Source organism: Nymphaea colorata, chromosome 10, assembly GCF_008831285.2.
Source record: "Nymphaea colorata isolate Beijing-Zhang1983 chromosome 10, ASM883128v2, whole genome shotgun sequence".
NCBI lineage: Eukaryota > Viridiplantae > Streptophyta > Magnoliopsida > Nymphaeales > Nymphaeaceae > Nymphaea > Nymphaea colorata.
In genome coordinates this window covers 12,860,435-12,885,867 of record NC_045147.1, presented here as the reverse complement: position 1 = coordinate 12,885,867, position 25,433 = coordinate 12,860,435, and the positions used below count along the sequence as shown (strand labels likewise).

General features: G+C 40.6%; 3 protein-coding genes across 6 annotated transcripts in view; all 3 read right to left on the bottom strand.

Moving 5' to 3' along the window:
* Positions 1 to 1,064: 1,064 nt before the first annotated feature.
* Positions 1,065 to 25,433, bottom strand: part of LOC116263114 (cytochrome P450 89A2-like) — a 100,415-nt gene continuing 76,046 nt past the window's right edge. The window contains exons 1-2 of one of the 4 annotated variants that reach the window (XM_050080143.1): positions 13,546 to 13,562; positions 1,065 to 3,006 (exon numbers count right to left, since the gene is read on the bottom strand). In XM_050080143.1, coding sequence (XP_049936100.1) covers positions 1,281 to 2,786 — 1,506 coding nt within the window. In that variant the 5' untranslated portion in view covers positions 2,787 to 3,006; positions 13,546 to 13,562 and the 3' untranslated portion in view covers positions 1,065 to 1,280. Of the gene's footprint in view, positions 3,007 to 3,087; positions 3,186 to 13,545; positions 13,563 to 25,433 lie in introns of those variants that run through there. The other 3 variants (XM_031642717.2, XM_031642718.2, XM_050080144.1) reach the window with 3 other exon arrangements.
* Positions 1,065 to 25,433, bottom strand: part of LOC116262913 (cytochrome P450 89A2-like) — a 49,173-nt gene continuing 24,804 nt past the window's right edge. The window contains exon 2 of the mRNA XM_031642450.2: positions 1,065 to 1,248. The gene's annotated coding sequence lies outside the window, so the exon portion shown is untranslated. The remainder of the gene's footprint in view (positions 1,249 to 25,433) is intronic.
* On the bottom strand, positions 21,960 to 24,035 carry LOC116262912 (cytochrome P450 89A2-like). Its single transcript, XM_031642449.1, has one exon. It carries the CDS (start codon positions 23,683 to 23,685, stop codon positions 22,177 to 22,179), a length of 1,509 nt encoding a protein of 502 aa, XP_031498309.1. The 5' UTR covers positions 23,686 to 24,035; the 3' UTR covers positions 21,960 to 22,176.

Genomic DNA, 25,433 nt, shown 5'->3' with positions numbered 1-25,433 from the left:
TCAATAACATGATGGGGGTATTTTTTCACTCAAAACAACGTTTTGAGGGAAAGGGTAATGTTTATTTCTTTTGGTTATTATTATAAACAATTTCAACAACCTTAGTTGTAAATCAAGCTATGAGAAATCATTTTTTCTTGATTATCGAATTAATTCACAGGCGTGATTCTTTTTCTTTTAACCATTGAATACTTTTGATGGTTTTGATATGTGCCTCACATCATGTAGACTCAGTATATAATATATAGTGGCTTCAAAAGTGATAAACCACCCCGTGGCACTCTTCAGTTCATTTTCATTTTTTTTTTTTAAATAACAATAGTAATGATAATAAGTACTTATAGATAGTATTAATGAAACTTTCCTATAGTTTTCTAAAGCACAATGTAAACCCCATTTTTGTTCATCCAAACAATCTGGTTTGCAAAACTCATTAACAAAATAGGTTTTCAAAAGTCCAAAATTTTCAAGGCGTTATCCAAACAAAACCAAAGTTCCTAAAATTCATTAAAAAAAAACTTGATTTTCACAAAACCTAGTTTTAACAAAAGTGGGTTATATTACCCGATCTCTTCTAGTTAATTGAATCTTACGGTTGAGGATTTATTTATTGTGCCAAAAATTAAAAAGATGTATTAAAACTTGCCTTGTTGATTAGATTCAACTTGGCCGGTTCCTTGAATCTTTTCAAAAAGAGGTCCGATCCAAAACTTACTTTTGCTGGGGTTAGGCCAACCCAGTAATAAATTCAACCAGTCAACTAGGAGTGAACAACGAGTCGAGCTACTCGAGCTTGAGCTCGATTCGTTAAAGCTCAGCTCATAAACGAGTTCGAACTAAGTCATTTGCTTAACGAGTCGAGCACGAATTCATGAGTCGACTCGTTCAAATAATTGAGTTGAGTTTGAGCTCAACATGTAACTGCCAAGTCGAACTCGAGCCTTAAACTGTTCTCGAGATCGAGTGAAATCGAGCTCGAGGTTTCATTAGTCGAGCTGAGCTCAAGCTGACTAAACTCGAGCTCGACAACTAGTGTTCAATTCTAGGCATATTTGATAAACCCATCCAATAATACGACATTTATTCACACATTTTTTTGTTTTACAACATAAACGACACAAGGATACTTGGGCAGCGAACGGCAACGCCCATTATATGAAACATACTACCTATGCCAACACACTGACGGCAAGCTCGAACCTTAATATATTTTAAATCATCATGTCTCACTAGTTTAAAGAGTATAAACTATTTGTGAACGGCGATCACCAAAGATTCTATCACTTCCTAGACTGAATCTTCGCCCTTAATGGATTCTTCATCACAACCGTGAATGCCACCTTCTCGGTCAAGTCCACCGGCTCTCCGTCCGGCACCGACCACTCGAACTCACGGACCATGTTGGCCACGAAGTACTGAAGGTGCAGCATGGCTAGGCCCATCCCCGGGCAGATCCTTCTACCTGCGCCGAAAGGCATCATCTTGATCTCTCTGCTCCCCGTGATGTCCACGTCTTCTCCTTCGCCTCCGGGGAGGAACCTCTCTGGTCTGAACTCGAGAGGATGCTTCCATACCCTCTCGTCCAACCCCATCTCCCCTACCATGAAGTTGATCGTCGCGTCCTTGGGCACAGAGTAGCCATTGAGACTCACCTCCTCCTCCGTGACTGTGTGTGGCAGCACGAAGTGGCCCGGCGGGTGCCTCCTAAGAGCCTCCATGATCACCGCCTTGAGGTAAGGCATCCGTGAAACGCTTTCCTCGCTCACCTCTCCGTCTTCGCCAGCGACGGTCCTTATCTCCTCGTGGAGCTTCCCCTGAATTTGGGGGTCCTTCACCAAATTGGCCATCACCCATTGCACCGCCGTAGAAGTCGTATCGGTGCCGCCATTAAGGAACTCGTTGCAGAGCGTGACCATCTCCCCTTCGTCCAGTTTCCTGCCATCGGGAAGCTCTAGAGAGAGGAGTGAATCGACATAGCAGAAGCGATTCTTCTCGTCTACGGATTGCCGGGCTCGGATAAGGGGCAGGATGGCCTCTTCTTGCTTCCGCCTGATCTCCAACAGGTCGCGCCATCGTTGCCGGAAGAAGATCTTGCCGAGTATGGGGAAGATGCCCAAGACGTTGAATCGCCCGAAGGCTAGAAGCGCAGTGCGCAGTGCGGTTTCCACCTTTTGGACCACGTCGTCCTCCACCTTCTCGCCGAAGCACATGAACAGAAGCAAGCAGAACATGGCGTGCTGAAAGATCCTCCCCGGGACGACTACGCCTCCATTTGCGTCGGCTTCGGTCCTGAGCCTCCCCAACAGAAGGGTCAACACCCACTCACGGCCTTCGGCGAAGGACTTGGTTCGGGCGGGGCTGAGGACCTCGGCCATGAGGTTACGGCGGAAGAGGCGCCACAAGGGGCCGTAGTTGGCTGAGCTGATGTTGTGCTGATTGCTGTTAATGATGCGGGCGAAACCCGCAGCTCGAGGCCGGCCGGCGAAGGTTGCGCCACTTTGAACCAGGGCCTGGTGCGCGAGGTCATGGGCAGCGACGAAGATGGCCGTCCGAGGGCCAAAGCGGACGCTGAAGACGGGGCCATACTGCGCTCTTAGCTTGCGCAAAATGGGTTCGACCTCAAAGAATCTTAGGCCAAGCTGATGCAAATTGCCTATGATGGGGAGCCCTTTTGGGCCAGGTGGGATCTTCTTCTTCTTCTTGCCGATTCCATGTGGGAGGCCGACAAGGATGAGAGAGACGGAGATGATGAAGAGGGTGAGGAAGAAGATAATCCAGGAATCCATGTTGGCTCCTCCTGCTTGCAGACTTTTGGGGCTGGGGAGATGAGACAGACTGCTGCCCCCTACTTTTCTCCTCAGATTTGGAGCGAAATCAACAGAAACCGTAGTAGGGTATTGAGGTTTGTCGCTGTTCCTCAAGAACAAAAGGAACGAACTCGAATTTGCATCATCTCAGAAAGGGAAAACACAGAAGAAAGCACAGCCGTCCAGATGAAAGAATCTTCTGCACATCAAAATGGCATCTCTTCACATACGGGGGAAGAAAGAAATTCAGAGAAAGAGAGAGAGAGAGAGAGCAGAAAACCCGTCTTGATGAACCTTCTCTGCTTCGTCACTGTCCCGGCGCATCTACGAAGGTCACATCTCGGAATTGTGTGGTTCCTTCTTTCTATGGATCTGAATTGTGATATCATATAGTCATGGACATGGATTTACGCGATCAGATATTAAAGAAATTTAAGGACATAAATGTGTTTCAACAGCTTAATGGTTAACCAATGTTTGGCCACTTTTCCCCAAGTGGGAGAGCTTAGAAAACTTATTTCGTGTTAATATTTTTCTGAGGAACCAAGGGACCCGATACGAAATTAACGATTACTTATTATGCAAACTCAACTCCGTAAACGAATCGAATTAATCTATAAAATAAGAAGTGGCCTCTTTCACATAACAAGTAGAAGGCAAACATATTCTAAGCAAACACATCGTTAGGATTTTAAACGCTAATCTGGATTAGAGACCTGTTGTGTTATTCCAAAGGGAAAAATGTAATTCAAGCGCTCATTATGTTAATTTGGTACTTTTATTTTCCTTTTGCTACTTCATGATAACGTCACCGCTTTTGTAAGGAAGAAAATCAACAAGTCCCCAGCTTTGTCATTGACTGTTTAAGTACACATTTTGGCACGTTTTTAGCAACACAAAATAAAAACTATCTGTTCTTTTATAGAGGTAGCCATCTGACTTAAAAAAATTATATATATATATATATATAAAGTCCACTCTCACCTTGAGAAATGAATGTAAAAATTATGAAGTTTTTCATTCTCTAAAGGCTACGCGGGCCATACCTCTATGAACAAATGTCCTAGAGAGTTGGACAATAAAAATGCAGCTCAGTTTTCTATGTTAATTTTGAAAAGACGAGAAAGTTAGTTCTTCGTCAGTTGAAAAGATTTAAAAGTTAGTTTCTGTAAAGTTCACTGTTACAACTTACATTAGTGAAAAATTACCATCTTGCTCTCTAAAAAGTAGCATGAGCACTTAACCTTGTCAACTCACCTGCATCGTGGTGGTAATTCTCTGCTGAAAAACGAATGCGTCTTAATGAAGATCTGAGGTCTTTATATTTAAAATTAATAAGTAAATCTAAGAAGGCTACGATGTTAACATGGGAACACATGTTTTAGCATTTTAATATAAGGGTATTTTTGGTTATTTCACAATGTAAAATTTATCAAGTTTCATTTTCATCCCTAACAATGTTAGAATGGCATACGCTGGGGAAGCTGGTTACGTGCATAAACTAGGTCACCTGGGTGCGTTTCAGGTGAGCTCGCACCCGCACCCGTGCGGGTGCGCTCCAGGTGCGCACCCAACACCCGCTGATGAGCTCGCACCCAAACCGCACCCGGGGGTTGGATCTAGTTTCGAAACCAAATCTAAACCAAGTTTATGGTTTGGATCTAAATCTGATTTCGAGAAAAAATCAGATACAAAATCCATAAAATCAAATCCACCATTCTCACCCGCCAGCCATTACATTTAAGTTAAATACATCTATAGATATATTATATGTTCTCCTTTCTCTTTCAAAAAAAACGATGGCTTTCATAAAACAATCTGTTTGTCTTTTTTTCAAACATTTCTTTTTTGATTTTTTTCCACTACCATAAAATGTATAATTTTAATTGTGTTATTTAATTTCTAAAAAAAATTAATAATAATAATAATAATATTATTAATATTAATAAAATATCTTCACCGCACCGCCGCACCTAATTTTTTTGAGATGTACCGCACCGGCACCAGCACCCGTACCCCGCACACAGGTGACATAGTGCATAAACCTGTGAATGAAAAAAAAAAAATCATTTACAGGCTATGCAATGACCAAAACACCCCCCATTAAAAGTGAAAAAAACTTTTTAAAAGGGTAAAAAGGACTGTGAAAAGCTTGAGAAAGTCTAAAGTACACATTATTTATAAAAAAAAATTCAAAAATACCTTCTTGGTGATTTGTTGGAACTTTGGAAGTGAGCACACAATTTGATCTGATGTGCTGGTACGATCCAACACATGCTATGTCCCAACATTTTGATATTTCTTCTTACTTCAAATGGGTTTTTTATTTGTTGTCCAACAAGACAGCATTTTTTATGCTGGGATTATTTAAAATTTGCTTATAAATACATCAAGTCAGTGCATAGGGAAATTTATATTGTTCGGCAGTTTATATATATATATATATATATATATATATATATATATATATATATATATATATATATATATATAGAGAGAGAGAGAGAGAGAGAGAGAGAGAGAGAGAGAGAGAGAGAGAGAGGGACAAAGTTTCTTGGCTCATTGTGGTTTCCCATGTCAATAAAATGAAAAACTTATTATAGACAACTCTAGGAGGACCACACATTAGTTAGGGTATCAATGGAAGAATTTGTATTGAACATCGAAGTGAAATACTTAAAAAAAAAAGTCAGATAGGAAAAACATTAACATTAAATTAAGAAATCAGATTAGATTTGAATTTAAAAATTTACACTTGATCTGATGGTATTAGTTTTAAGCATAATTACAAATCACCTTTCTAGGTCTTAAATGGTGATGTTTTATATGGGTATCATAAGGTAAAATTGTTTTTTTCGATAAAATTTCAGCAAATTTTAAAAAGTTTGAAAAGCTAGAACACTGCAAATATAAAATGCAAAAAATGTGAAAGTGAAAAATACATCAATAGAAAATGCAAAAAAAAAGCCCAAAAAATCATAAAAGAAACGTGTTTTCGTTTTTTTTTTAGTTTCTTTTCGTTGACATCTTCCTCAAAAAAATGGACCTTTTTGTAGTTTAATATGGCTGTCCTATTTTTGAACTACAAAACTAATTTTTTTCTGAAAAAGAGGGCTTTTCTATGACCATTCTTTTAGTTTTGTCATTTTTCTAAAAGATAGGTCCCATTAAAAATCGAATTAGCTGCTCGAGGTAAATCTTCTTTGCACCACAAGAACATCGAGTACGGTCATATAGGAACTTAGTTCTTCCCTTAAAGCCTTCTTTTTTGCGAAGTAAGAGGCAACAGACATAGTTTCTTGTTAAAGTCATAAATATAAAACTTTGAATTTGCTATATGCTTAAAGCTTGTCTTTGGGTATATCGCCCCCTTAAGTTTTCCCAAGTACCATAGTTTCTTGCTGAAGCCATATATATGCAACTTTGAATTTCATATATGCTTAAAGCTTGACTTTGCGTATATCGTTCCCTTAAGTTTTCCCAAGTACCACGAGAAGTAGTTCTGTAGGCAATGCTACTTGCAATCTCTTTACTGACCAAATTCATAAGCCATGAGAGAATCATATAGCTGTAACGAACACAAAAGATGATAATTTAGATGATCATTCTTTGGTTGGGTGATAGAGCTATCAATAGGCACAAGATCTTCAGTGGCAGTAACCTTGCGACAATTCTTAAAATTTAAATGTTGAACTCTTTTATATTAAATGTTACGGGTATGACTGAAATGAGGTTCACATCGCCAATATTCACTATTAATTAAGGTTAATCTATATTTAAGTCATAATTAAGCATATGTTAAACCTATTTAGGATCACTAATCTCTTACTTAACCAATTTTCTAATTTACCTACTAACTTGTAGTTAAATTCCTAAGGGAATTGGACATTTTCAAATAATTAGCCCACCAATTTTTAAAAACTTAGGTTTCCAAAAGTTTTTAAAGGACTCAAACTTAAACATAATACCAGTTTTCGGCAGACATAACCTAATTTCAACATAGTATCATTGGAGAGCTGATCACGGGCTCTATCTATTTGTACAAGTCTCATCTAAAGACTCCAATTCATGAGAAAGTTGACCACTGTAATTAGCAACTTATAACAAGCAGCTTAAAAATGTAAGATATGTGCTCAAAAAATACTTGCGGTCTAAGGCGTTATATTATATCTGCTTGTCAAATATAAATCTGATTGAAGCTGTGACCGGAATCGATCTCCACCAATCAGATGTGAAAACAGTGGTCCGTCTTGAATTTGATGGCCAATTAAAGCTGATCCATTAACTGCAAGCACAAACAGGCCGCAATCCAACTTATTTTCTTGACGGAAACAGTTTGAAACTGCCAGTTACCAAACTTTCAAGTTCTTTGAACTCGTGTCGGATGGAAAGCCCTTCATCCTTGCATCGTCTTCTCTCTCTGCGCGCTGCTCGGTTGGGGACTTCTTGAAGCAGCTTGACGTCGTTCATCTAGAATGGTAAGCACATGCACTCGGCTCGCTTCTTAGGGACCGACTCGTGCAGTACATCTTGAGATAGTGATTAAAATATTGAGACAAAATCAACTATATGCCAAGTATTCAAAGTGCGAATTTTGGCTAGACAAAGTGAATTTCTTGGGACATGTAATCTCTAAGGAGGGAGTGGCAGTTGATCCGGTCAAGGTAGAAGCTGTACAACAATGGAATGCACCAACTAATGTAACAGAAATCAGAAGTTTTCTTGGTTTGGCAGGTTACTACAGGAAGTTCATTAAGGATTTCTTGAAAATTGCAACCCCAATGACTAAACTGTTACAGAAAAGAGTGAAATTTACATGGATTGAGGGCTGTCAAAAGAGTTTTCAGTTGTTGAAAGACAGTTTGACCAGTGCCCAAATTCTAGCATTGCCAAATGGAAGGAAAGGGTTTGTGGTATATACCGATGCTTCGGGGACATGTTATGGAGCGATGCTTATGCAAAACGACAACGTTATAGCATATACCTCTAGACAACTGAAACAACACGAGAAGAACTATCCAACATACGATCTGCAATTAGAAGTTGTTGTATTTGCGCTAAAAATATGGATGCATTATCTATATGGAGTGGAATTTGAAGTATTTTCTGACCACAAATCTCTCAAATACTTGTTCTCGCAGAAGGAATTGAATCTAAGACAAAGAAGATGACTGGAATATCTCAAAGATTATGACTTTGAGATAAAGTATCATCCAGAAAAGACTAATGTGGTAGCTGATGCACTCAGTAGAAAAGCGCCTGCTAAAGCTGCTGGACCGTTAATACAAACATGGAATTTGGAGGAAGACTTTGAATAATGGCATCCATTACGAGATGAAAATGGAAAGGTGAAGTGTGCCAGAATAATTAGAGATAGATTCCTTGAAGAAATTATTGAGGAACAAAAACAAATCCCTGAATATACAAAGTTGAGACATGAGTGTTACAAGAAGAAAGAAACTCCTTATTCTGAAGATGATGATGGATCTGTATGGTTCAATGGAAGATTGTGGGTTCCGAATGATCCAGAGGTGAAAAACAAGTTGCTCGAAGAGGCACATAAAACGAGATGCACCATACATCCGGGAAGCACCAAGATGTATCAAAATTTAAGAATAAACTTTTGGTGGCCAGAAATGAAGAAAGAGATTGCTGAATTCGTCTCACGATGCTTGGTGTGTCAACAGGTTAAAGTGGAACATCAGAAACCAGTTTGATGCAACAGATAGAAATTCCTCAATGAAAATGGAAAGGCATTACCATGGATTTCATAGTGGGGTTACCACATACTCGACGACAACACGATGCTATTTGAGTAGTAGTAGATCGTCTAACTAAATCTGCACATTTCCTTCCTATCAAGATTTCGCAATCACTGGAAAGTCTAGCTGAATTGTATGTTGACGAAATTGTGAGACTGCATAACATCCCTAAATCAATCATCTCCGACAAAGGTCCAAGATTTACATCCAAGTTCTGGGGAAGGTTACAGGAAGCGTTGGGAACAAAATTGAAACTGATTACAACATTTCATCCGCAAACAGATGGGCAGTCTGAGTGAACAATCCAGACTCTTGAGGATATGTTAAGAGCTTGTGTTTTGCAATGTAAGGGTGAATGGGATAAATATGTAAAGTTGGTCGAAATTGCCTACAATGACAGTTCTCATTCTAGCATTGGAATGGCTCCATTTAAAACTCTCTATGGCCGACCTTAAAGATCACCATCATGTTGGACTGAGATAGAAGACAACAAAATTGATGATCCTTTAGTAATCCAACACTACACTGACCAAGTCAACATGATCCGAAAGAAACTTTTGGCTGCTCAGAGTCAACAAAAGAGTTACTCAGACCAACGACAGACAGAGTTGGCTTTTGATGCAGGAGATCATGTATTTGTCAAGATATCACCCACTAAAAGTGTTTTTCGATTTGGAAAGAAGGGAAAATTGAGTCCAAGATACATTGGTCCGTTCGAGATTCTGGAAAAAGTTGGAGAAGTTGCATATCGAATCGCACTCCCACCACAGCATAGCCATGTTCATCAAGTATTTCACGTGCCGATGTTAAGGAAGTATATACCTGAACCATCACATGTGATAGACTACAAAAAAGTTGATCTGCAAGAGGACATGACAACAAAAGAAAAGTCGCTTCGAATTGTAGACCGAAAGGAACATGTGTTGCGAAAGAAGAACATCCCACTAGTTCAAGTAGAACGGCAGCATCATGGCATCAAAAAATGTACGTGGGAGCCAGAAGAGGACATGAGAAAGAGTTATCTCCAATTGTTTCAATAAGGTACACTCAAATTTCAAAGACGAAATTTCTTTTTAGGGGGGAGGATGTAAGATTCCTGATTGTATTTGGTTTCCATAAACTATTGAAACGTTAAAATTAAGAAGGAATTATAAGTGGTAGATTTAATTGACGGTTACATAAAAAGGAAACTGTCAATTAAATCATAGAGGGAGCAGTTACGAAAAGAAAGAAAGAGGAAAGAAAAATGACGGGTGATTGATTTCCTTGAGAGAGATTGAAAAATAATCATCCCTTATTGTTGCAGCGCTAGGTTGGTGGAAAGTCATCTTGGATTTGAAAAGGGTATGGGAATATTTAGCTATGAATGCATCATGTAGTCCCTATAAATTTGACTGCTCATAGATAAATATGCGTAAGGAACTATATATGTATACCCACATGTAGCCTTTGTGTTTTTCTGTTTGGTTTTTAGTGGATAGATATTTATGCGCATATTATACTAGTTGAAGATTTCATGTTATACCAGAACTCTTGTTTCTAACTATCATGGATTTCCTGAAAATGAAATCATACAAGCATGGATGAAACGAAATGGCGTAGTTGTGAAAATAATAAGGGGGAATGATTAGGATGATACTATGAGAGTCGGCTATGTCCTCGAATCTCCAGCGTTAGACAGAAACCCCAGTCATGTCCTCCTCTTCCGTGAAGAACGAAGCCCTCGACTCCTCTGCTCGACTCCTCTGTTTCTGCCACTAACGTCGACAGCAGGGTTCGATTTTTGCATACGTTAGCCAAACGGAATGACTCTTGTTTTCCTTGTTGTCGCTGTTTGCCTCAAGCTTTTTTCTTCCCCCCTCGGAGATTCACGCAACCACGAAATATAACTCCAGTGGCCTATGGGGGCGTTCGATTTTCTTTTTTTTTTTCTGATATGTTCACCGTTCCCTTTTTTTTTCTTTGGTCCTCTCGTCGCCGGAGAATGTCGAGAGAGAGAGGGAAATGAAGTGAGAGTCCAGTCGCCCTCGACCGCTCCGCTAGTATTCCGACGGAACCTAGCTTCACTCTCTGGTTGGGTCAGTGGTTTCTACCGCTGCCGCTGGACAAAGGAAAGGTCGATGGCCCTCCTTCTCTCTGTCGTCTGTGGGAGCAGGGATCCTCAAGGTCCCTTCCACAATCTCTACTCCACGCCGCAGAATGCCAAAGAGAAAGACAGATTCCGCCCTCTCTGGTTCTGTTCCTCCTTCATGATAGGTGGAAAATCCACCGCCGAACGAACGAGGAGGAGATGAAGGAGAGCTCATGTGGAACCGTGGCGTCGGAATCCGCTGGAGGAAGGCGATCTCTTCTTCCCCATGAAAGCCACCGTCGGTCGAACGAGACGACGGAAGAGCTCTCGTGAAGAGAGAGAAAGCCAACGTGAAAATGAGAAGGGGGTTAGGCTTGAACGTTTTGTCATTAGCGAAATTTTCGAAAAAGCTTTTATACTGAGTAACTTTATTTTCAACAGCCGCATATTTCAAACGAAATAGCGTATTAGTACCCCCTAAGTTCTAAAAAATTGCAAAAAGGGGGTTTTGATTAAATTGGTTGCAATTTCGGTGAAAAAGCGAAATGTTATGTTGTATTTGCTCGTTAATACCCTTAGTTTTGTTTAAAATTTCAGAGGAAGGGTTATGAGATATCCCTGTTTCTATATATGATTACAATATTATTATTTAAATTTTTGAACGTGAGATACCATGTATTGTTGCATGTATGCTCAACTTGTTCTGTTGCCATTAAATCACGTTATAAAATAACTTATTTTTGTTGTTTAGGAAAACTTAGCCTAATTGCGGTTTCTGTGAGAGGTGATAGAAGATGTTTAATGATGAGAAACCTTCACATTTGAAATTTGAAAGCGAAATATGGTCTTTGTGTAATGGTTTATGCGAGTGCGAGCTTGTGTTTTTACCCAGTATTTGGTTTTGTTTTGAGAAGTAGTGGCGCACGTGAGATCACTGTTGTCGTACACTCCTTTGTCTATACTGAAGGGTCCACTCGGCATTGGGCGGCCCGGGGTTTTGTTTTGTTTATGTTGGGGAGCGAGCTACCATTGTCCCTCAAACCGGATTCTTAGAGGGGCCATGCTGATGCAGCGGCGATCTGGGATAAATCAGGAGGCTTCACTGTAAGTACCCTCGTTCTGTTGGATCGCTTGGTGAAGATATGTTGTGTTCTGCCCGTGAGTTGTGCCCACGGGGATTTCTGTTGTCGCTCGGCACGATGACCATGATATTGCCAGAAAACTACGGTTAGAAGCCTATGAAAATTTGGAGGTTGTGCACACTTCGTTTTTGTTAATGAGTCGCAACTGCAATATGTGTCAAGATTTGGAAACTTATGGTAGTGGTTCATAAGGCCCTTATATGAATTTATATTACAAAATCAAATATTATTTTGTTGTGCCATGTTCCATTCTAGGTTGGATTTTTGCATACTCAGAGGAATTATGACCCTTCTTTCTATCTTTACATATAGTTCTTGATAGATTTTAAGCTTTCGGAGTGACAACCTCAGTCTTGTAATGGTCGGAAATTGGCAATCTCGACACTACCTCGGTTTTGGGCATTATGATTACTTTAGTTATTTGGGTCCAAGTGTATTTATTGTTGAAATCAATAAATGTTTGATTTGATTTGGTTTTTCTCCTGACTCAATGTTGCTTTCGTTATTATAAAAAAAAAAAAATGGTAACAAAAATTAGGTCGTGACAACAACAGAACAGGTCGCACCATCATTGCCGGAAGAAGATCTTGCCGAGTATGGGGAAGATGCATGTTGAATCACCCAAAGGCTAGAAGCGCAGTGCGCTGTGCCGTTTCCACCTTTTGGACCACGTCGTCCTCTACCTTCTCGCCAAAGCACGTGACCAGAAGCAAGCAGAACATGGCGTGCTGAAAGATCCTCACCGGGACGACTATGCCTTCATTTGCATCGGCTTCGGTCCTGAGCCTCCCCAACAGAAGAGTCAACACCCACTCACGGCCTTCCGCGAAGGACTTGGTTCGGGCGGGGCTGAGGACCTCGGCCATAAGGTTACGGCGGAAGAGGCGCCGCCACAAGGGGCCGTAGCGGGCTGATGTTGTGCTGATTGCTGTTTGGAGCCCGGCCGGCGAACGTTGCGCCACTTTGAACCAGGGCTTGGTGCGCGAGGTCATGGGCAGAGCGACCAGGGGTGGAGCCAGGATTTTTTCTAGGGTCGGGCCAAGACGATTTGCAGGCCAGGCTAGGGTTGGGCCAAGACGAGCGACGAGGAGCGACCGGTCGGGCCAAACTAAAAAAATTTGATACTTTTAATGTAAAAAAGAAAAAAAAATTCCTGAGCTCACCGGGGCCATGGCCCGACCCCCACCCCCTCCCTCCGCCCCTGGCAGCCACGAAGATGGCCGTCCGAGGGCCAAAGCGGACGCTGAAGACAAGGCCATACTGTGCTCTTAGCTTGCGCAAAATGGGTTCGACCTCGAAGAATCTTAAGCCAAGCTGATGCAAATTGCCTATGATGGGGAGTCCTTTTGGGCCAGGTGGGATCTTCTTGTTCTACTTGCCGATTCCAGGTGGGAGGCCGACAAGAATGAGAGAGACCGAGATGGTGAAATGGGTGAGGAAGAAGATAATCCAGGAATCCATGTTGGCTCCTCCTGCTTGCAGAGTTTCGGGGCTGGGGGGATGAGACAGGCTGCTGGCTCCCACTTTGCTCCTCAGATTTGGAGCGAAATCAACAGAAACCTTAGGAGGGTATTGGGGTTTGTCGCTGTTCCTCAAGAATAAAAGGAACGAAATCGAATTTCCTTCATCTCAGAAAGCGAAAATACAGAAGAAAGCACATCCGTTCAGACGAGAGAATGTTACTGCACATCAAAATGGCATCTCTTCACTTGTTGGGGAAAAAGGAAATTCAGAGAGGGAGCAGAAAACCCGTCTGGATGTACCTTCTCTGCTTCGTCACTCTCCCTGCGCAACTACCAAGGCCATATTTCGGAATTGTGTGCTTCCTTTTATATAGGCCAACTGTAAACCTTCTCTGCACTCTCTGCTTCGTCTGGATGAACCTTCTCTTAACCAATTTTCTAATTTACCTACTAACTTGTTGTTAAATTCCTAAGGGAATTGGACATTTTCAAATAAGTAGCCCACCAATTTTTAAAAACTAAGGTTTCCAAAATTTTTAGAGAACTCAAACTTCTACATAATACCAGTTCTTCGGCAGACATAACCCAATTTCAACATAGTATCATTGGGCCGGGGAGCTTTTGGCGAGGAGACCGTAGGACCATTGGATTTTGCTAAAACAAACGGGCCGTAGTGAGCTGATCACGGGCTCCATCAATTTATAAAACTCTCATCTAAAGACTCCAATTCATAAAAAAGTTTACCACTACAATTAGCAACTTATAACAAGCAGCTCAAAAATATAAAGATATGAGCTCTAAAAATACTTGCAGTCTAAGGCGTTACCTGATATCTGCATTATCAAATATAAAAGCTGCAACCGGAATCTATCTTCACCATTCAGATGTGAAAACAATGGTCCGTCTTGAATTTGAAGGCCAATTAAAGCTGATCCATTAGTTGCAACCACAAATAGGCCGCAATCCAACTTGTTTTCTTGACGGTAACCATTTGAAACTGCCACTTTCCCGACTTTCAAGTTCTTTGAACAAGTGTTGGCAACCCTCCCTTTCTATCTCTCTCTAACTTTTTTTTTTCTCTCTCTCATTCTCTTTTGCCCCCAGTGCAAGTTCTGTATGGTGTTTTTGTGTACGTAACGAACGTATGCTGGATGTGAGCTCTACTACCATTATACACACTTACTTTTATGTTTAAACATTGTATAGGCATATACGTGAGATAACAAATAAACATGTGATAATGTTTATGAGATAACAAAAGATTTATGAGAAAAAACAGAGAGGTATGAGATAACACTAAACATAAGTATGAAATTATGTTTACGAGACAACAAAAGATTTAGAAAATAGAAACAACAAAAGATTTAGAAAATAATGAGATGACAGACAGATGTATGAGACAACACTAACTATAAGTATCTGATAATAAAATATTTATGAGATAATAAGAAAACAAATTGATGTATAAGATAATATTAAACATAAGTATGAAACAATGTTTATAAGATTAAAAAATATTGAAGAGATAATTAGATAACATTATGAACGGAACAAAATTTAGTGCTTAAGTAAGTATATTGGTCATAATAATACGCATATACAAAATAAAAAAATTTACATTTATCAAATAACTAAATTTTTTTAATGGTTCTTTTGTCCATGATAGACATTTTTTGTTAATATTAAAATTGTATTAATTATAGATATTTCTGTTATTGTTAAAACAACTCATGAAATTTGATGTTGCCCCACCATCAGCTGCATAATCTCTCTTTAGGTGGTGCTCGGGTTGGGTAGTGTCTCGAATGACGTGCACATGCTGCCGTAGATCACTTATGCACTACACCCTTCAGTTCATGTGTGGTCCGCAACCGATGTCAATGCGCTGCCGATGCTGATGCCTCGGCTTCTGACGATGGACTTCTTTGAAGCTGCTTGACGTCGCTTCTTCTAGAACGGTAAGCACAAGCTCTCGACTCGCTTCTTTGTGACCGACTCGTGGCTGCCTGTGCACCATCAAAAACCCCCTCTTCCTAGGAGTGCCAGACTCCCACCCTCACGCCACTTGAACGTCGACAAGGATTCGGAATCCGCGAGTGCATGCAGATTGCGTCTTAGAAGGAGCAGGGGCTTAACTCCTTGGATAGAAATTGTTCCTGGCGATTTGGATCGTATGGCAACGGCCTCATATTATGCAGTCTGTGAAAAAAAAATGCACATTATTGAATGGTCTGCTATTTCTCAGTTTTGAGGGTGCGTTAAAACGGATTGATTTCCAGTTACCGAGCTCTTTGTAAGTAAGCGGAGGAAGACATTCTACATTTGTTATCGGGACTGCATTGTAACGCAGCAAATTTCCTGTACCACTTGGCATCAACCAAGGGTAAGGTCAGAAGTGGATCTATCATTAGTGATATCATCATGGGCCATTGACTTGCAATCAAGGAGGACAGGCGGCTGTGGAGGTACCGTCTATTCACAGCATGGCCTGTGGAATGACATTATCTAGAGGCAGCCATATCTTGATGTTCTGCAATTGGAGTTCATGTTGAGTTCGCGTGCACACATCAAGAATGCACCAATGGCGGTGGAGGGTAGGTTTTATAAAATAATGGGTAGTTTGGATATTTTTTTATTACTTTAATGGGAGTATTTTGGTTGCTACACACTATGTGCATAAATTTTTCATGTCTAGGGCTGTACACATAACTAGCTTTGATTGAAAAGTGAGTTTTGTATATGTAACGAGAGTACGTTAGATGTGGATCTTACTATCAACATATAACATTTATTTTATGTCCAAACATTACATATGTGTGTGCGTGAGATTACAAATATGTATGAACTAATAAATAAGTACGAGATAAAAGTTTGTGAGATAGCAAAAGATTTATGAGATAATGTTTATGAGATAACAAGAAATTATGGGATATTGAGATAATAACGCCAAACATAAACATGAGATAATAAAATATTTATGAAATAATAAAATAATGAACAAATGTATGAGATAACGATAAACACAAACATGAAATAATGTTTATGAGATAATAAAATATTTATGAGATATTGAGATCATTCTATGAAGAAGGCAAAAAAAAGAAAACACTTTTTTACTACTTAAAGAGGTATCAAATTTTATCTTTATTAAATCTTTTTTGTTTGTTCCTATAAAAAGTTTCTTTTTGTATTGATCATGAACATTTTTTATCATTATTAAAATGACATGAAATTTTATACACATATATAACTTGCTTCGCTTCGATTGAAGGTTTTTATTTTAGTTGTGTGAGGGGTTAGACAGCCGACATAATTCTCAGGCTTGGTCATTGGGTGGAGTTTTCCAATCTAAATAGAGTTTCAAACTAGGATGTTGGATTTCGTTTCCCAACGGCTTTTGGGGTTTGAAATATTGAATAATATATATATATATATATATATATATCCATGATGCAAATTCTTCGATTCTCCTCCTCCAGTCCTGCACTGCAACTCCACATTCGTTGGGTTCTTCTTCTCTTCCCTCTTAAATAACGTAGCCCAAGAGGCCCCTCTTGATTTTAATAACACAATAACAAGTAATAGGCATGAAAACCCCATATCTCTATCGGAGCTTTAATTTTCTTAGAGCAAGACCCTTCACTTATGAGTGTTGGTGGAATACCATGCCCCAGTTTAAAGATATTGCCAAGAACAATTGGGAGAGGGTCCTTCCTTACACTTCGTTCTTACATGAAACAATCACCATTAATTTTAGCCAGAAACTCAAAAGAGTCACATCAAATATCAGGTTGTGGTTGCTTGAATACAATGTGGCTAAATTTAATAACATCAAGTATTGGCAGCACGAACTATCGTATCTGTCCAATGTTAAACTTTCAACTTCTTATAGTGAGCAATCAGAGATAGAATCAATGAGCTTGCCAGCTTAATTGCAGAATGGAGATCTCGTGATGAGGTTCGATAGAAGCAACGATCGTGTGTTTATTGGTTGGCACTGAGTGACGACAACAATTCTTTCTTTCATCAGTCTGCTTTTGAAAGATATCGTGTTTCTCGTATTACTTCTCTTCACATTGCAGGGATAACTTATCAACAATAGGAGCAAGTGGAGGTTGCAACGAATTTTTTTATGCAATTGTATACACGACAAGATTCAAAAATGTGCACATCCTTGGTCTATGTGACTTCCATACTCTACCTCCCTCTCAAGCTCAAGCCTTGCAAATTCCATTTGCCCTCACAATTTTTTTCAGCTCTTAGTGCTATGTCCATGCTCAAGGCACTAGGTCCAAATGGTTTTCCTGCTGAATTCTTTAAAAGGCATTGGGATATAGTTGATGAAGATGTATGCAATGTTTTGACAGAATTTCATTGGAATGCATCGCTTCCATGGGATGTGCAGTAGTGCTTAATCACACTTATTCCCAAGCATGGATCACACAACCATATTTCAAACTATCATCCAATATCTATAATAGGGGCTTTAAGATGGATTATTGCGACAGTAATTAATGCAAGAACTAGACCACTTCTCCCTCTAATAAATTTGCATGAACAATTTGCATTTGTATCTATAATAGGCTCATATTATGGCTTTCGAGACTATGCACTATGAATAAGTGAAAGCATCCATTTTTCATGCTCAAAGTGGAATTGAAAAAGGCCTTTCATTGCTTATCCTAAGCTTACTTGTTGCAAGTATTAGAGTATATGAATTTTGGTAGGCGATATATCTCTTGGATCAAAGAGTTGTTTACCAAATCAAAGGCATCTCTCGTAGTCAATGGACGTCGAGGGCCCTCCTTTAGACCACACGAAAAGTTCGGCAAGGCTGCCCCTTATCTCCGACCTTGTTCAATATTGTAGTGGAAGGTTCAGCAGTCTTAACTAAAAGGGCAATCACAAGTGGGTTGCTTAACTCGATTAATGTGGGTGACCTCTCATCTAATATTATTCAGTATGTAGATGACTTGATCGTTTTTAAGGAAGCAACTCCTCAACAGATGATGGTAAAGTTACTCTTTATTTGTATCTCCTCTATGACATCTGGTCTTGACAATAATGAAGGTAAAATGTCTATTACCTTGTTCAATGTTGATGCATACACTAAGTTTGCCACTTTTCATATTTTTCAATGCAAAATTTCAATTTGCCTATCGACTACCTGGGCCTTCCCTTTCAGCTTCAAGCAATCAAGACACACCTTGGTTGGAAATCATAGACAATATTAACAATAAACTGGCTTCTTGGAAATCGAGATATTTGACCTTAGTTGGCCTGGTAACCATGATCAAGCATGTTCTCTCCTTTCTACCTTCTTATTTTTTATTGGTGCTCTCCTTTCCTTCGAGGTAGAAAAGGAGATCAATTGTATTTTCAAGAGATTTTTGTCTTGTGGGACAAACCTGGAGAAGAAAACACATCTTGTGGCTTGGGAATACGTTACTCAGCCTTCTGCCCGTGGAGGTTTAGGAATCCCAGATATCAGGAAAAGAAATATTCCTTTCATTTTAAAGTGATGGCCATTCATCCAAAACTACAATTCAATTTGTGCGATGGTCTTTCAATACAAGTATAATTGGCATAATATCTCTTCTCTCTCTAATAGACGAAGAGTATCTCATTTGATGTCTGATATCTACCTTCATTAAGTGCAATTCGAAGACGCATTTCATAGAGCATTTTTCTTCATGGGCACGACATGGCGAAAGGTGTTTCTCCATACGTCGTGCATATAGCTTGTTTCAACCTCTTGGTTTCATCAGAATCTACTTTGGGCCGGAGGTTCTACTCTATGATCCAACATGGCTTATTCCAGTGGACCACATTTAGAATCAAAATAACCTCAAAAGGTCAGATTTTCACCTTGCGAGTAGGTGTCCTTTACGTTATTGTGCCGAGAAAACTACCACTCATCTGGTCTGGTTCTGTCGAGTGTCTTAAGATCTTTATGCACTTACCTAGTCTATGTCTTCCATTGAACTCACAAACATATCTACAATTCGGGACCTGATCTATGGACCAATTAGTGTGAGAAACCAAAAGAAATGACTTACCATTTGGAGAATTTGACTGTTTACGTTTTGGTGGGGTCATTTGGAACTCTAAGAATGATATTATTTATAGGAATGAAGTTGTTTCAATTCAGCGCGTGGCATCCTACATTTTATATGATGTCTGGTTAATTTCTCGTAACCTATGGGGAATTGGTAGTACCTTCAACTTGTTGTAAGAATTAAGAGCTGATTTTTAGATGTAATCTCTTTTTTAGGATCAACTTTTTGTTGGACTTATGTTAATATTATTTTCCTTTCTTTCTCTCTGAGTTGTTGCAATCTCTTTCCTTTCTCATAGAAGGACATTCTAGACATCTACCCATCCATGGTGGTCTCCAACTAACTGTGCAATGACTCACATAACCTAGATTGCAGTTCAGTCTTCTTTGAAATCAATCTCCAACCCTGCCCTAAGCTCGCACCCCTCTATCTCTGGAAATTCTGCCCTTTCACCTTCACTAGCATCAACCTCTCCCACAATAACCTGAAGGGGTCCTTTCCTGGCATAATCCTCCAATGCCAGCATATCCTTGCCCTCGATCTTAGTCCCAACAATCTGGTGGGCTATCTCCCAATTGACCATCTCTTGCTTCTCACCTGCCTCTCCTACAACCATTTCTCTGGCAAAGTGTCGACGATCGGCTTCTTTCGGAGTTTCATCTACTCTTAATTTGTGCATTCGGGGCTGTCCTCTGGCTCCGGCCATTTTTTGTTTGGTTTTATGTTTTTTCTGGTCACATTTTTGTCAATCACATTCTTGGTTCTGGCTTATCTGATGTATTGTTCCTCGAAAGGTTGGATTTTCTGGCTCCAATCCTCAGAAGGTGCTTCCCCCACCGATTCACTCCAACCATGATCGAGGCTGCAACTGAACTTTTTGCTATCGAGAATTATGTTGGAAGAGTGGGAGGTATGAGATATACAAGGGAGTGTTGGTTGACGCATGGAAGAGAAGTGACAATGGAGGTTCACAAGGAGAAGCTAAGCAGGTATGAGGGGAAGGCCTTCGTGGAAGAGTGTAAAACTCTGGTTCAAGTGCAACACACTAACAAGGTTAAAGAGCTGGATGGTGCGACAGCAAAGATTTCAGAGCGGTTGTGAAGGCGTGGTAGGGAACTGGAGTGTAGATGGTGGCTGAGACACGGAAACAATGAGGGCCTGCCATGGAAACCAGAGTCGATCAAGTTTTCAATGGTAGTAGCCAATGCTCCATGTTACTTGGAGGACAAAAATGGCCATGTATTGGACAGTTGGAGTCGATCTCAATCTCGATAGCATGATGATTACCGCCAATCGAGAGTCTTCCATTTATAGGATGAAAGTTGAAGATCAAGCATGCGCTTATGAAAGTAACTTTTCCTTCACTAAGGTTTAACTAGGTCAAGGCTCCTAACTCCCCACAGCAGTGGTATTTTTTAGCGTATGATTTCCTGACCCTGGATGTAGGCTGCATATGATCTATTTTTGAAGTACAACATGAGTTTTTTTTTTTTCGAAAAATGGGTGTTTTGTGACTATTCGTTTCCTTTTGTTGTAGTTTTCAAAAAGATAGGTAACCAATTTTTTAAGTATAAATTTAAAACTGAGAGAGAGAGAGAGAGAGACGGTGGATCCTTATGGTACGGCTGAACACTTAGTGAAGTATCTCATACTAAACTCCGTAAATTTCATCATGAGTCCAAGTTCAAGTTTTAAAAACAAAAAAAAACCTCATTTGTTTAACCAACTCGAGCTCGAATTTCTTAAATTTGACTCATAAAGTTCATCATGAATCCAAGTTCAAGTTTTTTTTTTTTTTTGAAAAAAAAACCTCAATTGTTTAACTAACTGGAGCTCGAGTTTATTAAATTCGACTCAATAGAGCTCAGCGTGGCTCATCGATCCTCCAGTCCATTTAATTCTTTTGGCATGAGAAAACTTATTTGCCGGTTCCTTGAAACTTTTCAAAGAAAGGTCCGATCCAAAAACTTAATTTTGCCCAGGTTAGGCCAACCCAGCAATAAATCCAACCAGTCAACTAGGAGTGAAAAACGAGTCGAGTTACTCGAGCTCGAGCTCAACTCGTTAAAGCACGGCTCGTGAACGAGTTCGAGCCAAGTCATTTGCTTAACAAGTCGAGCTCGAATTCATGAGTCGACTCATTCAAATAAACGAGTTGAGTTTGAGATCAACATGTAACTGTCAAGTCGAGCTCGAATTCATCAGTCAACTCGGTTAAAACATCGAGTTGAGTTCAAGCTTAACAGGTAACTACCGAGTCGAGTTTAAGCATTAATCGAGTTTGATGAGCCTTAATCAAGTCGATATATTTAAACGAATATAAGAGTTTGTCGAGTCTTAATAGAGTTGAGCCTGAACTTAACACGTAACAATGAATATCAATTCTATTCAAGCGAGTTTGTCAAGCCTCAATAAAATTGAGTTTGAACTCAACTCATAACGATGACTATCAATTCTATTCAAACGAGTTTGTCGAGTCGAGTTCGAGATCAACACGTAACTGTCGAGTCGGGCTCGAGCTGCTTCCGTCGAACTATTCTCGAGCTCAGTCGAGTTCAGCTCGAGGTTTCATTAGTCAAGCAAAACTCAAGATAACTAAACTCGGGCTCGGCCCAGCTCGCATTCACCCACAGACATATTCGTTAAACCCATCCATACATAATAATACGACATTTATTCCCACAATCTTTTTCTTTTATTACAACATAAACGAAACAAGGATACTTGGGCAGCGAACGGCAAAGACCATTATATGAAACTACGACCTATGCCAACATACTGACGGCAAGCTCGAACCTTACCATATTTTAAGTCAATTTTCTCAACTGTTTAACGAGTATAAACTATTTGTAAAAGGAGATCACCACAGATTCTATCTCTTCCTAGACTCGATCTTCGCCCTTAAAGGATTCTTCATCACAACCGTGAATTCCACCTTCTCGGTCAAGTCCACCGGCTCTCCGTCCGGCACCGACCACTCGAACTCACGGACCATGTTGGCCACGAAGTACTGAAGGTGCAGGAGGGCTAGGCCCATCCCCGGGCAGATCCTTCTCCCCGCGCCGAAAGGCATCATCTTGATCTCTCTGCTCCCCGTGATGTCCACGTCTTCTCCTTCGCCTCCGGCGAGGAACCTCTCTGGTCTGAACTCCAGAGGATGCTTCCATACCTTCCCGTCCAAACCCATCTCCCCCACCATGAAGTTGATCGTCGCGTCCTTGGGCACGGAGTAGCCATTGAGAGTCACCTCCTCCTCCGTGACTGTGTGTGGCAGGACCAAGTGGCCCGGCGGGTGCCTCCTAAGAGCCTCCATGATCACCGCCTTGAGGTAAGGCATCCGTGAAACGCTTTCCTCGCTCACCTCTCCGTCTTCGCCAGCGACGGTCCTTATCTCCTCGTGGAGTTTCCCCTGAATTTGGGGGTCCTTCACCAAATTGGCCATCACCCATTGCACCGCCGTAGAAGTCGTATCGATGCCGCCATTAAGGAACTCATTGCAGAGGGTCACCACCTCCCCTTCGTCCAGTTTCCTGCCATCGGGAAGCTCTAGAGAGAGGAGTGAATCGACATAGCAGAAGCGATTCTTCTCGTCTACTGATTTCCGGGCTCGGATAAGGGGAAGAAGGGCCTCTTCTTGCTTCCGCCTGATCTCCAACAGGTCGCGCCATCGTTGCCGGAAGAAGATCTTGCCGAGTATGGGGAAGATGCCCAAGACGTTGAATCGCTCAAAGGCTAGAAGCGCACTGCGCTGTGCGGTTTCCACCTTTTGGACCACGTCGTCCTCGACCTTCTCGCCGAAGCACATGACCAGAAGCAAGCAAAACATGGCGTGCTGAAAGATCCTCACCGGGACGACTACGCCTCCATTTGCGTCGGCTTCGGTTCTGAGCCTCCCCAACAGAAGGGTCAACACCCACTCACGGCCTTCCGCGAAGGACTTGGTTCGGGCGGGGCTGAGGACCTCGGCCATGAGGTTACGGCGGAAGAGGCGCCACAAGGGGCCGTAGCTGGCCGAGCTGATGTTGTGCTGATTGCTGTTAATGATGCGGGCGAAACCCGCAGTTGGAGGCCGGCCGGCGAAGGTTGCGCCACTTTGAACCAGGGCCTGGTGCGCGAGGTCTTGGGCAGCGACGAAGATGGCTGTCCGAGGGCCAAAGTGGACGCTGAAGACGGGGCCATACTGCGCTCTTAGCTTGCGCAAAATGGGTTCGACCTCGAAGAGTCTTAGGCCAAGCTGATGCAAATTACCTATGATGGGGAGCCCTTTTGGGCCAGGTGGGATCTTCTTCTTCTTCTTGCCGATTCCATGTGGGAGGCCGACAAGAATGAGAGAGACCGAGATGGTGAAAAGGGTGAGGAAGAAGATAATCCAGGAATCCATGTTGGCTCCTCCTGCTTGCAGACTTTCGGGGCTGGGGTGATGAGACAGGCTGCTGGCTCCCACTTTGCTCCTCAGATTTGGAGCGAAATCAACAGAAACCTTAGTAGGGTATTGGGGTTTGTCGCTGTTCCTCAAGAATAAAAGGAACGAAATCGAATTTCCTTCATCTCAGAAAGGGAAAATACCGAAGAAAGCACATCCGTTCAGACGAGAGAATCCTACTGCACATCAAAATGGCATCTCTTCAGATGTTCGGGAAAAAAGAAATTCAGAGAGAGAGCAGAAAACCCGTCTGGTTGAACCTTCTCTCCTTCGTCACTCTCCCTGCGCAACTACGAAGGCCACATTTCGGAATTGTGTGCTTCCTTTTATATAAGCTTTATGGATTTGAATTGTGATATCATATTGTGAAATACTTATAAAAAGAAGTTAGATGGGAAAAACATTAACATTTAATTAAGAAATTGGATTAGATTTAAATTTAAAAATTTACACTTGATCTGATGGTATTAGTTTTAAGCATAATTACAAATATCCTTTCTAGGTTTTAAATGGTGATGTTTTTTATGGGTGTAACAAGGTAAAATTGTTTTTTTGGACAAAATTTCAGCAAGTTTTAGAAAGTTTGAAAAGCTAGAACACTGCTAATATAAAATTCAAAAAATGTGAAAATGGAAAATACATCAATACAAAATGCAAAAAAAACCAAAAAATCATAAAAGAAACGTGTTTTCGGTTTTTTTTTTAGTTTCTTTTTCGTTTTGTCATCTTTCTAAAAAAGAATGACGTTTTTGTAGTTTTATATGGCTGACCTATTTTTGAACTATAAAACTATTTTTTTCTGATAAAGAAGGCTTTTCTATGACCATTCTTTTAGTTTTATCATTTTTCTCAAAGATAGGTCCCATTAAAAATTGAATCATCTGATCGAGGTAAATCTTGATTGCACCACACGAACATCGAGTGCGGTCGAATAGGAACTTATTTCATCCCTTAAAGCTTTCTTTTATGCGAAGTAAGAGGGAACAGACATAGTTTCTTGTTGAAGTCATAGATATACAACTTTGACTTTGCTATATTCTTAAAGCTTAACTTTGGTTATATCGCTCTCTTAAATTTTCCCAAGTACCACGAGCAGTAGTTGTGTAGGCAACGCTACTTGCAATCTCTTTACTAACCAAATTCATAAGCCATGAGAGAATCATATTGCTGTAACGAACACAAAAGATGATAGTTTGGATCATCATTCTTTGGTTCGGTGATAGAGCTATCAAGACAGCATGATGATTACCGCCAATCGAGAGTCTTCCATTTATAGGATGAAAGTTGAAGATCAAGCATGCGCTTATGAAAGTAACTTTTCCTTCACTAAGGTTTAACTTAGAGGTTTTCTCCTATTCCACTGTTGCCATCATGATGGCCTTTACGATCCATTTAAAGAAATAGATCTTGAAAGCATGTCTTTTTTATTGACTATGCAATAGGTATCTAAATGTAGTATTTGCATCCAAGGGATCGATCTGTGACACGGAAACGTCGATCTGAATCTCGACAGCATGACGATTACCGCCAATCGAGAGTCTTCCATTAATAGGATGAAAGTTGAAGATCAAGCATGCGCTTATGAAAGTAACTTTTCCTTCACTAAGGTTTAACTTAAGGTTTAGCTTAGAGGTTTTCTCCTATTCCACAGTTGCCATCATGGTGGCCTTTACCATCCATTTAAAGAAATAGATCTTGAAAGCATG

Bases quoted from the DNA above. Each gene is read 5' to 3' on its own strand.
- LOC116262912 (XM_031642449.1), bottom strand. From the start codon at position 23,685: ATGGATTCCTGGATTATCTTCTTCCTCACCCTTTTCACCATCTCGGTC.